The 19,993-nt window shown below is 37.8% G+C and overlaps 1 protein-coding gene across 3 annotated transcripts in view; it reads right to left on the minus strand.

Annotated features, from left to right (window-relative positions):
* Positions 1-2,148: 2,148 nt before the first annotated feature.
* The window catches only part of NEK10 (NIMA related kinase 10), a 284,563-nt gene continuing 266,718 nt past the window's right edge, over positions 2,149-19,993 (minus strand). For all 3 annotated transcript variants that reach the window (XM_025271976.3, XM_025271973.3, XM_025271975.3), the window contains 4 exons: positions 12,528-12,636; positions 9,656-9,708; positions 9,516-9,571; positions 2,149-2,692 (listed from right to left, as the gene is read on the minus strand). In XM_025271976.3, the coding sequence (XP_025127761.2) occupies positions 2,644-2,692; positions 9,516-9,571; positions 9,656-9,708; positions 12,528-12,636 (267 nt within the window). In that variant the 3' untranslated portion in view covers positions 2,149-2,643. The remainder of the gene's footprint in view (positions 2,693-9,515; positions 9,572-9,655; positions 9,709-12,527; positions 12,637-19,993) is intronic.

Genomic DNA, 19,993 nt, shown 5'->3' on the forward strand with positions numbered 1-19,993 from the left:
GTGGGCCCCTGCACAAAACGCTTGCTTCACAACTGTCTAACCTTTTAAAGTCTTGGTCTTGCACTGGGAGATTGCTGATTCAGTGACTGTGGTAGTTTAAGAATATACTATTTTGGCAAAAGAATGCATCTATCAGCTTAGAGTTGATGAGCCTAACACTGCTGTTGAAAAGGGCATTCATTTGCTTATTTTTGTCCATTTTCACTAACTTCTAGCATAATAAATGCCATTTTTATGATCTAGAAGAGTTAGTATGATAGAAAGAATATTTTGCTCCCTTTCTGGTCAATAAGGTCAACTATATGCATTTAAAAACCTTCAAATAAACAACTTCTCTTCTCTTACCAAGGTGTGACTTCTGAATACTAATCTTTTCTAGACCTTTGTAGAAGGACTTTATGGTTCAAACTTTCACCCTACATCTTGGTTTATCTCTAGGTACTGACTTCTGTCACAATGAAAATTTATTCTTCTCTAGGCCTGTGCCTCTTGTACAACAAAGGCATGTGCCCATTCCATACATGAAGAAAGAAAGAAAAAATAATTGTGCAGGTTCAAATTAAGCTGGAATAGAAATACAATTTGTTTCTGGTTTAAATCAACACTATCATAACCTTTTGATTTCATATGTAAATTTCACATGTGGATTAATTTGATTGAAAGCTAAAACTGAAATTTATTGCTGTATTCTCACTTATTACTGCTAATTACAGTGTCTTTGAAATTATGAATTTGGCTTAAAGAAAAGGATCATTGGCAATTTTCAAAGGCACTAGCTAAAGAGAATTGGATATAATATAAGTACTAAATACACTAATTATAAAAATTATATGGAGTCACATTAAGAGATTTCCCCATACTATAGAAAAGATATTTGTGTTTCAACCACTGTACTAAATTTTATTTGATCATACTAAAAATATATCAATGTAAATAAGATAGAAAGGAAAGTGAAGTTGCTCAGTTGTGCCCAACTCTATGCGACCCCATGGACTGTAGCCCACCAGGCTCCTCCGTCCATGGGATTTTCCAGGCAAGAGTACTGGAGTGGGGTGCTATTTCCTACTCCAGGGAATCTTCTAGACCCAGAGATTGAACCTGGGTCTTCCGCATTGCAGGCAGATTCTTTACCCTCTAAGCCACCAGGGAAGCTAGAATTTAGAAGTAAAAAGCATAATTCCAGCTTTAGGTGACTAATTATTTAGATTTAAAACATTCCCTGAAGAGCTTCCTTTGTGGTCCAGTGGTTAAGAGACCACGTTGCAATGCAGGGGATACTGATTGGATTCCTAGTCCAAGAAGATCCCACATGCCATGGAGCAACTAAGCCCAGGAACCACAACTACTGAGTCTGCACTATAGAGCCAGTGAGCTGCAAGCACTGAAGCTCCCGCGCCCTAGAGCCCAGGCCCTGCGACAAGAGAAGCCACTGCAGTGAGAAGCCTGTGCACCACCACTAGAGACTGAATGCAGCAATGAAGACCCAGGACAGCCAAAAATAACTAAACAAATTGATTAACTTTAAAAAAATTCCTTAGTTAGAAGCACAATCTGACTTGGTGATAATTTCTTGAGATTACACCAGTTATAAGAAGTCAGTAGAAGAGACTTTTTAGCCCAGTAAGAATCTATAAGAATTTTCCCCATAAATTATCCCCACACAGGAATGGGACACTGTTTTGGCATTCTGAGTTCTCTTTTCTAGAGACATCTCAATGAATAAAGAAGAAACATATTTTATTATATAACTTATTTTCATTTCAAATTCTCAAACCATAAAAACTTAAAAGTGATATAGGTAATTTTAGCTAGAGATTTAGAATGTGGAATATTGCATCTCTTTCATAGACTCTATGACTCTTCAAAGTGCTCTAAGGACACTATGAGTGTGATTAGCAGCAAAGCATTAGCCTAATCTAAACCTCCGTCTTACCCCTACACACACACACACACACACATGTACACATACTGTACATCCATACATTCTATTGGTCTAACTTAAATCTGACAATCTGACAGGTATTCCTGGAGGTTGTGCAAGGTCACAAATACTGTCCACACTATATCACGGTTCAAGATCACTAGCACCCACATGGTTAAGGGAAAAGCAATCCTTTCAGTAAAACAAACAAATAAAACTACACAATATTTCAATCACATATTCTGAATTTCTTTTACCATTAAAAAATTGATGGATACAGTGAATTACCCAATATTACTGTTCTGAGTTCTATAATTTTCTTTATCTAAAACTATACATAGAAAGCTAGATGCCTTTAAACATAGTTTTAGCAATTCTAAGTAAAAAGTATTTCTTTGAAAAATATGTCATTTTTTTGTTTTCTTTTTAACTTGGAGGAAAGTCCTGCAAAGAGCGAGTTTTCTTTTCATAGATGAATTCTGCAGCAGTTTCTCCCAGGAGTACACTGGAAGCTCTGCTATCCTGTACCTGTGTATCCCAAGGATGGAGCCTCATAGCACTGGATCTCCAGAAAGAGGTCCTGCGGGCACTGTGGCATATTGGTCTTTTCTCTTCCATACTCTTGGAGTATCACCCAATCCTTGGGCATCTTGCCAGTAGAGGTTTCAGTCCAGAACTTGACCTTCACTGGGAAAACTAGGTCTGTTTAAAGTGTAGCACGTTCATCTTTTGGTTGGATAATTCTTGGTCCCCCATGGATAGGAGTGATACCTAGAACATTCAGAAGTAGAAAGCGTTCTCTACAATCTCAAATATTTTAGTTCACACATTCAATTTCAAAAGCAGTAGCTCAGGTATACAAGTAAATAAATGAATAAAATGGTGATTCTAAGCATAAAATGGGGAGATTTTTAGAAAGCTGCCTTTTGCTTAAGTTCAGTGCTGACATTGTCTTTCTCAAATTATAAGTTTAATAGTAACTGATAACTCTATAGTGGAAAAATTAAAGCCTATCCAAAGTAGCTTGTACATTTAATGCCTATTTTAAAGCAAAGCAAGTTGAATCAATAATTTCTTTTTACCGCAACACATATTTCATTGTTAAAAAATAAAATATTAATGTGTGCTGTGCTGTGTTGGGCTCAGTCACTCAGTCATGTCCAAATATTGGTAATCCCATGGACTGTAGCCTGCCAGGACCTGAATGATAAGCTCATTCTCTATTCACCCACAAAACTGAACAGTTTTACTCTCATAACAACAGTGATATAATTAAGGCAAGCTAGATGGTATCATTCTGGTGAGAAAGCTAAATATTAATGTGTGTAAAATATATTTTTGTGCAATATATTATACAAAGATGGGCACAATAAAGGACAGAAATGGTATGGATCTAACAGATGCAGAAGATATTAAGAAGAAGTGACAAGAATACATGGAAGACCTATACAAAAAAAAAAAGATCTTAATGACCCAGATAATCAAGATAGTGTGACCACTCACCTAGAGCCAGACAACCTGGAGTATGAAGTTGAGTGTGCCTTAGGAAGCATTACTATGAACAAAGCTAGTGGAAGTGATGGAATTCCAGCTGAGCTATTTCAAATTCTAAAATATGATGTTGTGAAAGTACTGCATTCAATATGCCAGGAAATTTGGAAAATTCAGCAGTGGTCACAGTACTGGAAAAGGTCAGTTTTCATTCCAATCTAAAGAAGGGCAATGCCAAAGAATGTTCAAACTACCATACAATTGTGCTTATTTCACAATCTGGCAAGATAATGCTCAAAATCTTTCAAGCTAGGCTTCAACAGTACATGAAACCAACAATTTCCAGATGTTCAAGCTGGGTTTAGAAAAGGCAGAGAAACCAGAGATCAAATTGCCAGCATCTGTTGGATCATAGAAAAAGGAAGAGAATTCTAGAAAAACTTCTACTTCTGCTTCATTGACTATGCTAAAGTCTTTGACTGTGTGGATCACATCAAACTGCAGAAAATTCTTAAAAGAGATGGGAATACCAGACCACTTTACTTGCCTCCTGAGAAACCTGTTTGCAGGTCAAGAAGCAACAATTAGAACCAGACATGGAACAAGAGACTGGTTCAAAATTGGGAAAAGAATATATTAAGGCTGTATATTGTCACCCTGGTTATTTAACTTACATGCAGAGTACATGATGCAAAATGCTGGGCTGAATGAATCAGAAGCTGGAATCAAGATTGCTGAAAGAAATATCAATAACCTAAGATATGAAGATAACACGACCCCAGAGGCAGAAAGGGAAGAACTAAAGAGATGGGGAAAAATAGAAACAGTGACAGACTTTATTTTCTCGGACTTCAAAATTGCTGTAGACAGAGAATACAGTCATGAAATTGAAAGATACTTGCTAAGAAGAAAAGCTATGACAAACCTAGACAGTGTATTAAAAAGCAGAGATATCACTTTACTGACAAAGGTCTGTATAGTCAAAGCTATGATTTTTCCAGTAGTCATGTATGGATTGGACCATAAAGAAGGCCGAGTGCCAAAGAATTTATGCTTTCAAACTGTGGTACTGGAGAAGACTCTTGAGAACCCCTCGGACAGGAAGGAGATCAAGCCAGTCAGTCCTAAAGGAAACCAACCCTGAATATTCATTGGAAGGACTGATGCTGAAGCTGCAGCTGCAATACTTTGGCCACCTGATACAAAGAGCCAACTCATTGGAAAAGACCCTGATACTGAGAAATATTGAAGGCAAGATGAGAAGGGGACAACAGCAGATGAGATGGTTGGATGGCACCACCGATTCAATGGACGTGAGTTTGAGCAAACTCCAGGAGATGGTGATGGACAGGGAAGCCTGGCATGCTGCAGTCCATGAGGTCACAAAGAGCTGGACACAACTGAGCGATTGAATAACAGAAATATATTTAATCATACAACCCTGCAAGTGAGCACAAATAGAGCCCTCCTAGGGCTTTCCTGGGTTTCCCTGGTGGCTCAGATGATAAAGAATCTGCCTGTAGTGCAGGACACCCAGGTTCAATCCCTGGGTTGGGAAGATCCCCTGGAGAAGGGAATGGCTACCCACTCCAGTATTCTTGCCTGGAGAATTCCATGGACATAGGAGACTGGTGGGCTACAGTCCATGGGGTTGCAAAGAGTTGGACATGACTGAGCGACCAACACTTTTCACTTTCACTTTTCAAGGCTGGCCCAGTTTGTTTTGACCTTGTTTTATTTTCATTGCACTCTCATCTCAGTCCTACTCCCCCTCCCCAAATCCCTCATTTGGGCTAGGGCTCCCTGTTGCTATTTCTGTTATCTCTTTAACTAATGCAGCATGCTGTGCCTGAGACATTCTTCATACCCTCTGCCCAAGAAGCCTCACCATTATTTAAACACTTCTATGTATCTTCCCCAAAGAGAGCTAGTAGCTAGATAATGGCCTTCTGAGACTTTCAGGTCAAGAATGGCATCTCTCTGTTTCTAACTAAACACGAACCCTGTAATCTAAGCTGCTACGTGCCATATCTTGGCTTAGTGCTTTAACTGCTGTCTGCATGCTTTGTAGACATATGTATAGGTTTGACTGACAGTCTTAAGTTGTAAACTTGAATAATACAGGGCTTATGTATGTAATTCTCTCTGCATGGCAATTAATCAAGATCACTTGATAACATTTTGCAGGGGTGACCATGATGAAGATTAAGATGATGATAACAACAGCAGATCTGAGTAGATACTGGTGGAGTAGTTAAAACAATGTTTCATTTTTCAAACCACATTCTAAGGAAGGCTATCTTAACTTGTGTTCCAGGTAAAATATGAAGAATCACTAGGGTAAACGAGATAAACAGACTTCTTTCCTATAGCATATCTCAAAGTCTTCAATATAGTCGTGTGTGTCAACATTCTCCCAAAACAGAAAACTGTACATTCAGGATTTCCCAAATATATTTGGTCATGAAACTTTATTTCTCAGGGAACAAATATTGTCATCTTTGATAATACTGCATGTTTACAAAACCTATTTGGGAAAAGAGACTCTACTGATTCTAAGTATTGACTCTAATTACCTCTACATGTTCTGTGATATTTAGCACCCACTACCCTTTGAGTCAGGGTTTCCTTGATAGTTGGTAAAGAATTCAAGACCCCAGTTCAATTCCTGGGCTGGGAAGATCCGCTAGAGAAGGGATAGGCTACCCACTCCATTATTCTTGGCCTTCCCTTGTGGCTCAGCTGGTAAAGAATCTGCCTGCAATTGGGCCCAACTGGTAAAGAATCTGCCTGCGATGGATGAGACCTGGCTTGGATCCCTGGGTTGGGAAGATCTCCTGGAGAAGGGAAAGGCTACCACTCCAGTACTCTGGCCTGGAGAATTCCACGGACTGTATAGTTCATGGGGTTGCAAAGAGTCGCACACAACTGAGCTACTTTCATTCTCACCCTTTGACTATGGAAAAATCATGACTGCCACAGCTAATTTGATTCATATTTGGAATTATGAGCACTTTCAGTTTATGAAGTGTTAGGTCTTTCCATGTGGAGCCTGACATATTTCTTGGAAATTAATTGGGAATATCAGTAAACAAGTAATGGCGTTAAGCACAACTCAGGGTTATTTTTACTAGTAAAGCATGAAAACTCTTTCCCTCAATTATATATCCTATCACTGCTATTAGAAACTGAAAAGGGAGTATCATGGTTATACAGATTTCTGAGTGGATGATTCGTTTTAATTTGGAGCATTTTAAGAAAATTTGATGTCATTTCCATCATATCTTGCTTTAACTTGATCATTTAAATATCTTTGTATTCTAGTCACAATTTCAAAAATAACCATAAATAACTTTTCACCTTTGTTATCAGGTATCTTAATATCTGGACTTCCCTGGTAGCTCACCTGGTAAAGAATCTGCCTGCAATGCAGGGGACCCCAGTTTGATTCCTGGGTCAGGAAGATCCCCTAGAGAAGGGATAGGATACCCACTCCCGTATTCTTGGGCTTCCCTAGTGGCTCAGATGGTAAAGAATCTACCTGCAATGTGGGAGACCTGGATTCAGTCCCTGGGTTGGGAAGATCCCCTGGAGGAGGGAGTTGAAATTCACACCACTATTCCTGCCTGGAGAATCCCCATGGACAGAGAAGCCTGGTGGGCTGCAGTCCATGGGGTCGCAAAGAGTCGGACACAAGTGAGTGACTAAACACAGCACAGCATCTTATTATCTATTTACCATAAGAAGAAAATCTACAATTTCTTTTAGTACAGGAATGTGTCTTTAGAAGTAGAAGTAATGCTTGATTTTTTAAAAAATTGTTTATTTATTTATTGGCTGTGCTGGTCTTCGTTGCTATACACAGACTTTCTCTAGTTGCGGCGAGTGGGGGCTACTCTCTAGTTGCGGTGTGCAGCATTCTCATTGCAGTGGCTTCTCTGGTTGCATGGCACAGGCTTCAGGGCATGTGGGCTTCAGTAGTTGTGGCAGGCAGGCTTAGTTGCCCTGTGGCATGGGGAGTCTTCCCAAACCAGGGACTGAACCTGGGTTCCCTGCGTAGGTAGGCAGATTCTCAACTGCTGGATCACTAGGAAAGTCCCAATTGATTTTTTAAAAAACTTAATAATAGTAGAATTGAAAAGGATAAAAATAACTTTTAAAATAAGACTGAAATTATTCTAAAAAAAGAAAAGATAAGAGCTCTTGTAAGAGCTTTCTTAAGTTCCTGACACACCTTGTTTTTCATTATATTTAGTTGACTTCCTGCAAAAATTTGAAGTATTCATTGCCCATGATCCTGAGTCTTTGAGAAAATGCAGATTTAAAAAGTGATTAGTATAACTTTTGCTCCATTACAAGCCAAGGGCATTTGAAATAATAAGCTGCCAAGCGTAAAGAAAGGAGACATTTGTATTATCCATGGAAGGCTGGGTGTACTCAGATCAAGAGGAAAGAAAGAAAATTCAAACTCCTTCCAGAGATGGGAGGTGAGTGATTATGGATATGGTGATTTCTATCAACAATATACCTTTGGTAAATAAGAATATCTCATCATTTCTCTGCAGTTACAAATCATAACAGAACTAAATGTACAAAGATAGTATTTTGGAAATATGTTATCAAGCCAAAAGAGCAAGCAGGTGAATAATTTTATCTGTGATTCATAGAGCAATTCATTGACACAGGGAGGGAAAAAAGGTTGGAGACTGAACTAACCTCAAAAATGAATCTAATTTCCATATAATGATCTTGATAGGATGTTCTTGAGACCTCTTTCTCTTTCCATGGCTAACAGTTATCATTGGGGAAGATTTCTAGAATAATTTAAATAGTGATCACCAGATAGCTTCATTAGCTAGACAGGAAAGCAGTTCATCCAGGTAGAAAGGGCTAGTTAGGGAAAATAAACTCCAGAGAACCATGCCTCCTAAAGCAGTTTTGGTCGTATAGGACATGTAAGTGGTTACTCATGGTCCAATGTGGTGATTCTGTTATGAGTGGCCAGCTCATGTACAGCAGACAAAACCAGTGTCCATACCCTCACATTCAAAGTACTTCAGTACACCCGTGGTGGATTCATGTTGATGTATGGCAAAACCAATACAATATTGTAAAGTAATCAGCCTCCAATTAAAATAAATAAATTTATATTAAAAAATAAAGTACTTGAAACATGCCAACCTGGTGCCCAATTCCCAACACCTGAATTTCTTTTCCTGAGGATTTCTCTGACCTCTAGAATCTGCTTTGTCCACCTCTAGAGAAGGCCAGAAATGCCAGGTAACTAACATCTCCTAGGGGAAAAGTACTGAGAAAATGACTAACAGAAATTAGAGATAAATGCCAGCCCAGCTTCCTCAGTCCACAAGTGGGAGAACTGAAGCACATGTTCCCCACTGGCTCTCAGATTTCCACAGTGTGATCAAGCTCCACGTACCACAATGGTAACTTGCTTGAAAATGAAGGCTTTATTGAATTATTTCTTCAATCCCCTAGCAAAGTTTCTTGGGATTGCCTCTCAAATAAACTAATTGTACTCAAATCTTTTTGCCCTGAACTGTGCCCAACAGTAAAATTGCAGAAATCCAGAGTTGAATGAAATTGATAGAGTATATTTTTAGAGCACCAATGATGATTAGTTTAGAAGATAACATACAGCCCCAGTAAATTGAAGTTTCTTATTTAGGGTAAGCAAAAGGGAACACATAACAACAAATCCTTCTCCCACAAATATATCTTAAATTCACCAGAAGTGATTCTTTTTTTAGGTGGATTTTCCCCCTTGCATTCTATACAAATAATGGGTAGGTTGGGACAAATGTTTAATTTTTTTAAAATGTAGAAATACTTTTCCATTTCATTATGTTCATTTTTTATGGGAGTAAATTACTACTAAGCTATCACTCTTTTCCAACTAAGAATACAGCAGCTGCACCCATACAAAAGATGGGGAACATACATTCTACCCATGGTTGTATCATTCTGAGCCAAGCTATTTTACAAAAGTGTTTAAAATAAAAGGTGGGGGTGGGACCTCTGGAATCAAGGATAGAGAAATTAAATCCAATGTTCTATATTGAACTTTCACATTTCTAGATCTCACCTGTTAGAAGTAAAATTGTAATAGCCACTTTCCTCTAGGACTTCTTCAATCACAGTCTAAAGTTGAAAAAAAAAAATCAGGTTAGTATTGAATTAAAAACAACAAAATAAAATCATTCAGAGGCAGTGCAAAAACCTCACCTGCATCTGTTCATATGTTATCCCCTCCTCCAAATCAAAGCTAGAGGGTAGACCTGGAAACAGATAAATTATGAAAAGTCTGACATTTGGTTCATGTCTTCTTCAGTTGTACTGGCAATTAGAACTCATGTGCAATGAAAACAGGTCAGTTCCTTAGTGATGAAAATTAGTACTTACAAACACATTCTAAATTATCTTGGCTTTTAGGGTGGTGATCACAAAATAATACACAAGATTTACAGGAATTGCTCATGGTGTAAATTGGCCAATTAAGTTAGGTGTGTGTGTGTGTGTGTTAAGGACAGGTGAAAAGTGATTCTAAGCATAAATTTCCTGATAAGCAAAAAAAAAAAAAAAAAAGAAACTCTCCTCAATCCATCAGCAAAAAGAGTAGATATGTTCTCGAAAGAGAATAAATTCTCAGAGGAAGGCAGAAATAGCCAGTGGACTATGTCAAAGATCTGACCATTTTCTATGGTTCCCAGTAGGAAAATACATTTGAAATTGGAGGATAATAATTCTTTTGATGTTTAGCATGAGTATGATACACCAGCATGTTGACCTACCCCAACACCACCCAAAGTAATGTTGACCAGTTTCCACTCCAGTCAATCCACACTTACTCATGTGGAGGCCTGGGAGTTCCCCTGCCACTTAGGAGAGAGAAAAGTGATTGAAGATTAAGAGGATGCATGAAGATGTGAGTCCTGGCAGCTTGCTTTTCAAGTCCAGCTTAAAGGCATTGCCCAAAGTGCTCCTTGGTTCTGCTCTCTTTGCTTTTGCCCTTCTGCCATGACAAGGGACACAGCTGGTCTGCTCTGGGGTGAGGCGTCCAGCTTCTAGAACAGCCTGTCAACTCCCTCTCAGGCCACTGAGAGATTTTCAGCAGAGCTCCTCACTCAGCAGGTCTGCTGTGGTAAGAAGTCTGGCTTGTGACTGACCAACATGCCCTGAAGGATGCTTGTAAAAGCAGATGACTTCAGTTAGTATGATCATCTCTAGGCCCAGCCATGTTGCTGTAAATGGCAATATTTTATTCCTCTTTATAAGTAATATTCCATTGTATGTATGTATGTATATGTATATGTATATATATATATACATATATGTATGCTGGTGATGGACAGGGAGGCCTGGCGTGCTGCGATTCATGGGGTTGCAAAGAGTCGGACACGACTGAGCAACTGAACTGAACTGAACTAAACTGATATATATATATATACCATATCATACTAAATTAAGTAAGTCAGAAACACAAATTTTATAGATCACTTATATGTGGAATCTAAAAAATAATACAAATGAACTTATTTACAAAACAGAAACCGACTCATAGACATACAAAACAAGCCTCTGGTTACCAAAGGGGAAAGAAAGGGGGATGTATTAGGCATATGGGATTAATAGATACATAGTGACCCAGTGTTAGTCACTAGTCATGCCTGACTCTTTGCGACCCATGAACTGCAGTCTGCCAGGCTCCTCTGTCCGTGGCAATTTCCAGGCAAGGATACTGGAGCAGTTTGCCATTTCCTTCTCCAGGGGATCTTCCCAACCCAGGGATAGAACCCGGGTCTCCTGCACTGCAGGAGATTCTTAACCTCCTGCAGTTAATTCTTAACTGCAGATTCTTAACCAGCTGAGCTCCCAGGGAAGCTCCCATACATGCTACTATATAAAAAATGAATAATAATGATTTACTGTATAGCACTGGGATATTCAGTATCTTGTAATAACTTTTAATGGAAAAGGAAGAGAATCTGAAAAAATTATATATATATATCTGAACCACTTTTCTATATCCCTGAAAATAATGCAATATTATAAATTAACTGTAGTTCAATTAAAAATAAATAAAAGCAAATAATTTTAGATAACAGTTTATTTTGATCTTAGAGATTTCTCAGGGACTATTTTAAATGAAATTCTACCAACCCAGGTTAGCTTTATCCCAGGAGTCCAAGACTTAGGGCAAGTTTGATAATTAATACATGACATGATTTGCCTAAATTAGGCAACAACAAAAGCACAGCAGACTTGAAGATTCTTTTTCCCTAAGGAAATGGAAAGTTTTCATTTAACCATATAAGCTTCATGTCTGTCTGCCCTACTGAGAGATATAACTATAGTTTACAGGGATTCAAAAATTACTTAGGAATTCTGTAATCTCGGAGTAGCTTGAAGATCTCTTCTGGAGGTCAAACATCCCAAGAAGGTCCTTATGCTGAGTCCCTATATACTGGCTAAGCATATTTTTATATAGTTACACTGATCCTTGCTATAATCCTAAACTGTAGGTATCATTTTTATTCCCATTTTATAAGCAAAAAACCTGGGATTCAATGAGGTCAAATAATTTTCTCAAGATCAGTTACTAAGTGGTTTAGCTGAGATTTGAATGTAGGCATCCAGGTTTACAGAATACGTGCTTTTAATCCCTATGTTATATTGCCTCCCTATGTGAAATTTTTACACACACACACACACACAAATCAAATACATATGATTTGGATTCTTCAGGTGAGTTTCAAATTTTCTGTTTCATTCAGATTCTTTATATCTGCTTTTTATGTCCCTGGATGCTTTGGGCATTTGATTTCCCATCATCAGATACAAAGAAATTCAATTTACCCACACAGATTCTGTTCACTTATGGTATTAATAAATGATGGAGGAAGCTGTCACAAGTGGGTAAAATAACTCTGAGGGAATTTCTAGATTCCTATTGTATGTCCCTTCCAACTATCACTGCAGATAATCAAAATAAGCTCTCTTTTCATTTTAAGTTGAAGATAACCTTTTAAGGATAGCTGTTGATCCAAATAACCTATTCCTTCATGAAAGCCAGATTTCCTGTATTGAAGACTGTTACCTGTTGGGTCATTTGAGGACAGGCTGTTTCCACCCAATGAATGATGCAATAAGTGGTAATCTGCTGTGAAAAAGTTGGGTTCAATTGGTTCTGGAGATCCTTGAGATAACTGGAACAGAAAAGGCAAAATTACCTCTTTTTTCACATTCAGAGTCACATGACATGAAACCTCTGTATGTATCTCTGCTCAGAAAAGTTAGTGCTCTTCAGTTGTCAATCCCTGTCTACAGATAAAGACCCACCTTCTTCCTTTCAAAAGAACTTATAAATTAGGGGCAGGCAAATTACAGTGAAAGCAAGCAGACAATTCCTGGTAACATGAAAAAAAAATACTCTATAGCTTTATGAGAACAAAATAAAAATATAGAAAAATAATGGCATGGGCCTGGGATATCAGAATGTTATTTTTATCAGGCATAGGAGGAAAGAGCTACAATCATTTGACAAAACATTATTTTTAGCTCAAATCATCCCTTTTCATGTATATGCTTTGAATAATGCCTTCGTGTTTGATCAAAGCAAACGTTTCTTAACACATTTTCCTAAATTACCATTAATTTTCATCTCCAAACATTAATTCCCAACACTGTAAAGGGAAGAGTAATTCACTAAATGTCAGAACTTACTGTTCCAATTATTTAATACCCTTTTGTAAAGCTGAACTTTTTAAATGGAACTTTCAGAATCATTTCACCTTTAATTCCAACCAGCACTTGAGCTGGCCAACTTTTTGTGCCTATGTAAAACAATATATTTTCAACATGTTGATTCATATTAATAAACCAGAAACAAAAGGCACAATTTAGACTATGCAATAGTATTTATCTTGTATTCACAAACTCTCTTCATGAATTAAAATATATCACTGTTCAATCACTTGAAAAAATCTTTTGGCAGTTCACAAATAGGTTCACTCTTGAGCCAACAATCCCAGTCTTGGCTATACTCACATGAGAGAAATGAGTACTTCTGTTCATCAAAAGACATGTACAAGAATGTTCATAGCATATTTATTCATAATAATAAAAAACTGGAAAAACCTCAATGTCCGTGGACAGAGGACAGATAAATATATTGTGGTGTGCTTATCCAATGGAATTTTGTCAAACATGAAAAAGAACATGCTATGAATATGCACAGCAAGATGGATAAGTGTTGAGAAAATAAGCCAGACACAAAAGGATATACAGTGTATATCTTCACTTATACATATTTTCACAGCCAAAACATCTAACCAATGGTGACAGAGATCAGGACAATGAGTGCCTTGTAGCAGGTGGTAGGGTTTGACTGGGAAAGGTGGGCAGGAGCCTTCTTCTCGACTGGAAATGTGCTATGTATTAATGCGGTTGGTTGTCACATGGGTGAGTACATATGTAAAAGTTCATGGAGCTGTATATGTACTTCACTGTATACATTTTGCATTTTATTGTGGTGGTGGTGCAGTTGTTCAGTCGCTGAGTCATGTCTGACTCTTGGTGACTCCGTGGACTATAGCAAGCCAGGCTCCTCTGTCCTCCACTATTTCTGAGTTTGCTCAGATTCATGTCCATTGAGCCAATGATGTTATATTACCATCTCACCCTCTGCCAAACCCTTCTCCTTTTGCCTTCAATGTTTCCCAGCATCAGGGTCTTTTCAAATGAGTTGGCTCTTCGCATCAGGTGATCAAAGTATTGGAGATTCAGCTTCAGCAACAGCCCTTCCAATGCATATTCAAGATTGGATTTCCTTTAGGATTGACTGGTTTGATCTCCCTGAAGTCCAAGAGACTCTCAAGAGTCCCTTGCATTTTATATCTTAATATAAACATGTTGTATTAACAACTGATAATGATTCCATTAATGTGCATTGGATATTTATAAATACAAATCATTTTTGAGTTTTCCAGTTTCTATATTGACAATAAATGCTACATTTTAGAAAAACATGTGAATCATCCTTTTTCAATCTTAGAAATTTATTTTCCCTACTTTAGTGACAACTGATAAAATTAATAACTATCTGTTACAACAGTGTAATGAAGAAAGATTTGATGGTTACTCACTTAATAAATATCTCATCAGTGCTGTTAGGAGGCAATGCAGATAGTCTTAGCATTCTGTAGTTCTTTTATTCAAGCTAGTAGATTACTTCAACTGAACTTCTTAATATGCCTTGTAATGCTGAAAATGCAGAGAAGGCACCCCACTCCAGTACTCTTGCTTGGAAAATCCCATGGACGGAGGAGCCTGGTAGGCTGTAGTCCATGGGGTCGCTAGGAGTCGGACACGACTGAAGCGACTTAGCAGCAGCAGCAGCAGCAGCAATGCTGAAAATGATTTCCTGGTATTATCTTCCAAGTGACTTCAGATGGAATTGTTTTTCATATGGCTGAGCACAGAAGTAATTTGGCTGCCTGGAATTTTCATCCCAAATATTTCTTAGAAAGCTTATTTAAAGTCTACTTAATTATTAAGTAAATACCTTGGAATCCTAAAGATTTCACAGGAGGAAGATGCTTAAAGCTGCACAGTAGTATATGTGAATTGTGGCCTGTAGAGGTCGAAAGAGTCATTTTAAGATGACTGGACATGTCTTTATCATTGTAAACCTTGAATAAAGCATTTCAGGTTTCCAGTGCCTGTGTCACACTGTCTCCTTCAGCCTAAGAACTGTGAATTCTCAAAAGGATGGGCCCATGGAAGAATTCCTTAGGCTTGTGTTTGAGTCCCAGATACATTTATTTTTATTCTAGAAACTTTCCAGAACTTCTTTTTGCAGTTTAGTATTTTGACATATACTCTTTCAGCAAATCTTTTTTGCCCCTTACTATGTTGTGATGTGAGAAGGTTTTGCAAACCAGAGATGTAAACCTTTCAATTCACATACAATATGATCTTCCCAGCTTGTTAGCGCCATGCAGGGCAACATAGAGGACACAGAATTCATCTGGCCTTCATGAGACTTGCAAGTGAACTGGGAAAACAGGCTAATGTACGTAAAACAATGGGGCAATGAATTAAATAATGAAGTATGAAATGGGGTGGTGAGACCTAAGTTTACACAAACAAAGATGCCTTGTGAAGACCAGTATGGCTTTCAGAAGATCTGGAGAAGAAACACTAAAGCTGAACCACAAAGGCTGGATTTGGGTTGGATGCAAGGAAACCAAGTGATCATTCCAGGTGAGAGGAACTTGACGGCAAAGGCTGGGCATATTAATGGCAAGTGACAAAGGGTTATGACATTAGGCCATGTTATGGAGGCACTGCTTACTTAAGATGAAGAGAGGAAAATGAGTGCTATTCATTAATTCAGAGATTATTCTTTATTTAATTTTTTTCATTTTTAAACTAAAAAAATGTTTGCTGTGGGTTTGTCATATATAGCTTTTATTATGTTGAGGTATGTTCCTTCTATTCCTGCTTTCTGGAGAGTTTTTATCATAAATGGATGTTGAATTTTGTCAAAGGCTTTCTCTGCATCTATTGAGATAATCATATGGCTTTTATTTTTCCATTTGTTAATGTGGTGTATTACATTGATTGATTAGTGGATATTGAAGAATCCTTGCATCCCTGGGATAAAGCCCACTTGGTCATGATGTATGATCTTTTTAATGTATTGTTGGATTCTGATTGCTAGAATTTTGTTAAGGATTTTTGCATCTATGTTCATCAGTGATATTGGCCTGTAGTTTTCTTTTTTTGTGAGATATTTGTCAGGTTTTGGCATTAGGGTGATGGTGGCCTCATAGAATGAGTTTGGAAGTTTACCTTCCTCTGCAATTTTCTGGAAGAGTTTGAGTAGGATAGGTGTTAGCTCTTCTCTAAATTTTTGGTAGAATTCAGCTGTGAAGCCGTCTGGTCCTGGGCTTTTGTTTGCTGGAAGATTTCTGATTACTGTTTCAATTTCCATGTTTGTGATGGATCTGTTAAGATTTTCTATTTCTTCCTGATTCAGGTTTGGAAAGTTGTACTGTTCTAAGAATTTGTCCATTTCTTCCAAGTTGTCCATTTTATTGGTACATAATTGCTGATAGTAGTCTCTTATGATCCTTTGAATTTCTGTGTTGTCTGTTGTGATCTGCCGGGAGCCACCACGGGAGATCCCACCCATGACAAAGGTCATGCGGAAAGAACCTGACAGGCAAAGGTGGATCAGGCCTCAAGGGACCCCCTGGATCTGCTTGAGCATCTACCCCAAAACCAGAATCTGTTTGTCTTATTATTTTGTGCCTTTTACCAACTCTTCTGACATTAACAGGAGGCTATCCCTGATCACCTTTCTCTGGAAAAAGTCAACTTAGGGCTTTAGTTAATAAGTCGCCTGGGCATGAAAGGAATATTTCTATTTTAATCCCTCTGTTGGCATTCTAGCTTGCCTGACAGGTTTATCCATACTCTTGCAATTAACACACATGATTGTTCACAACTCCCCAACCTTGAAAGACATGGGAAGCCAAAACATTCTAAAAGTCCTAATGAGCATAGAGTTCTTTAAGGGATGAAAAATTATTAGAATATATAGTACTGGTAAAGGGCTTCATTATTGGGCCAATGCTTGCTGCCAAGTGCCCATATCCCTTATCCATTGTGCACCTGGGAGTGCATTAGTTAACATAGTTGGAATGTAAGAAAAATAAGTAGCAGCCTTGGAATTAACCACATCAGACTTTTGAGCTAATTGGTTCTTTCTTTGTTGTAACTTACTGCACCTTTGCTCTGTGAGAATGTAACTCTGTTTAGTACTTTCTGAGGCTGACATAGATTAGAAATATAAAGAAAAAACACTTCAAGGGAAAATAAGTTTTCTGGTTAAGCAGCCTTTATCAAAAAAGGGTCATAAAATGTCCACAGGCCTCCAGGGCCAGAAGATAAGTACACAACATTGTTTATGGGAAAGGTATGCAGAAAAAAATCCTGGTTTTGATAAAGACAAAATAGATGTAATGTTTGGGCTGACTCTGTATGACTTTGCATCTTTCATTTCCCTTTATGTACAAGTCAAGGTATAAAAGTTCCTTTTGAAAATAAAGTTATGGGCCTCACTCACTGAAGCTTGGTCTCCCCATGTTGTTCTTTTTTCCCTTTTCTCTCCTTTTCTCTCGCTGTCCTTCTTTCAGGATGACTCCTTGGAACACAGGAGCTTTATTGGCTTTCTGTGTTAATCAAGGAAGGTCAAGCCTCTGTTCTCTCTGCTTTGCTATCCCTTTGCCTATACCGTCATCCTGAGGGTACCCCTGGATGCTGCTGGGGCTGGACCCTGGCAGTAATCTCTCCATTTTCATTTCTAATTTTATTGATTTGATTTTTTCCCTTTGTTTCTTGATGAGGCTGGCTAATGGTTTGTCTATTTTATTTATCCTCTCAAAGAATCAGCTTTTGGCTTTGTTTATTTTTGCTATAGTCTCTTTTGTTTCTTTTGCATTTATTTCTGCCCTAATTTTTAAGATTTCTTTCCTTCTACTAACCCTGGGGTTCTTCATTTCTTCCTTTTCTAGTTGCTTTAGGTGTAGAGTTAGGTTATTTATTTGACTTTTTTCTTGTTTCTTGAGGTATGCTTGTATTGCTATGACCTGTCCCTTAGCAGTGCATTTACAGTGTCCCACAGGTTTTGGGTTGTTATGTTTTCATCTTCATTCATTTCTATGCATATTTTGATTTCTTTTTTGATTTCTTATGCAATTTGTTGGTTATTCAGCAACGTGTTGTTCAGCCTCCATATGTTGGAATTTTTAATAGTTTTTCTCCTGTAATTAGGATCTAATCTTACTGCGTTGTGGTCAGAAAAGATGCTTGGAATGATTTCAATTTTTTTGAATTTACCAAGGCTAGATTTATGGCCCAGGATGTGATCTATCCTAGAGAAGGTTCTTGTGTGTGCTTGAGAAAAAGGTGAAATTCATTGTTTTCGGGTGAAATGTTCTATAGATATCAATTAGGTCTAACTGATCTATTGTATCATTTAAAGTTTGTGTTTCCTTGTTAATTTTCTGTTTAGTTGATCTATCCATAGGTGTGAGTGGGGTATTAAAGTCTCCCACTATTATTGTGTTATTGTTAATTCCCCCTTTCATACTTGTTGGCATTTGTCATGTTGGGTGCATATATATTTGTAATTCTTATATCTTCTTCTTGGATTGATCCCTTGATCATTATGTAGTGTCTTTCTTTGTCTCTTTTCACAGTCTTTGCTTTAAAGTCTATTTTATCTGATATGAGTATTGCTACTCCTGCTTTCTTTTGGTCTCTATTTGTGTGGAATATCTTTTTCCAGCCCTTCACTTTCAGTCTGTATGTGTCCCTTGTTTCAAGGTAGGTCTCTTGTAGACAGCATATATAGGGGTCTTGTTTTTGTATCCATTCAGCCAGTCTTTGTCGTTTGGTTGGGGCATTCAACCCATTTACGTTTAAGGTAATTATTGATAAGTATGATCTCGTTGCCATTTACTTTATTGTTTTGGGTTCGAGTTTATACACCCTTTTCGTGTTTCCTATCTAGAGAAGATCCTTTAGCACTTGGAGAGCTGGTTTGGTGGTGCTGAATTCGCTCAGCTTTTGCTTGTCTGTAAAGCTTTTGATTTCTCCTTCCTATTTGAATGAGATCCTTGCTGGGTACAGTAATCTGGGCTGTAGGTTATTTTCTTTCATCACTTTAAGTATGTTCTGCCATTCCCTCCTGGCCTGAAGAGTTTCTATTTAGAGATCAGCTGTTATCCTTATGGGAATCCCCTTGTGTGTTATTTATTGTTTTTCCCTTGCTGCTTTTAATATTTGTTCTTTGTGTTTGATCTTTGTTAATTTGATTAATATGTGTCTTGGGGTGTTTCGCCTTGGGTTTATCCTGTTTGGGACTCTCTGAGTTTCTTGGACTTGGGTGATTATTTCCTTCCCCATTTTAGGGAAGTTTTCAACTATTATCTCCTCAAGTATTTTCTCATGGTCTTTCTTTTTGTCTTCTTCTTCTGGGACCCCTATGATTCGAATGTTGGGGCATTTAACATTGTCGCAGAGGTCTCTGAGATTGAACTCATTTCTTTTACTTCGTTTTTCTTTTTCACTCTCTGTTTCATTTATTTTTACCAATCTATCTTCTACCTCACTTATCCTATCTTCTGCCTCCGTTATTCTACTGTTGGTTCCATCCAGAGTGTTTTTGATCTCATTTATTGCTTTATTCATTATATATTGACTCTTTTTTATTTCTTCTAGGTCCTTGTTAAACCTTTCTTGCATCCTCTCAATCCTTGTCTCCAGGCTATTTATCTCTGATTCCATTTTGTTTTCAAGATTTTGGATCGTTTTCACTATCATTATTCAAAATTCCTTATCAAGTAGATTCCCTATCTAGTCCTCTTTTGTTTGGTTTGGTGTACATTTATCCGGTTCCTTTACCTGCTGGATATTTTTCTGCTTCTTCATCTTGTTTATATTGCTGTATTTGGGTGGCCTTTCTGTGTTCTGGCAGTTTGTGGAGTTCTC

The sequence above is a fragment of the Bubalus bubalis genome, chromosome 21, assembly GCF_019923935.1.
Source record: "Bubalus bubalis isolate 160015118507 breed Murrah chromosome 21, NDDB_SH_1, whole genome shotgun sequence".
NCBI classification, from domain to species: Eukaryota; Metazoa; Chordata; class Mammalia; order Artiodactyla; family Bovidae; genus Bubalus; species Bubalus bubalis.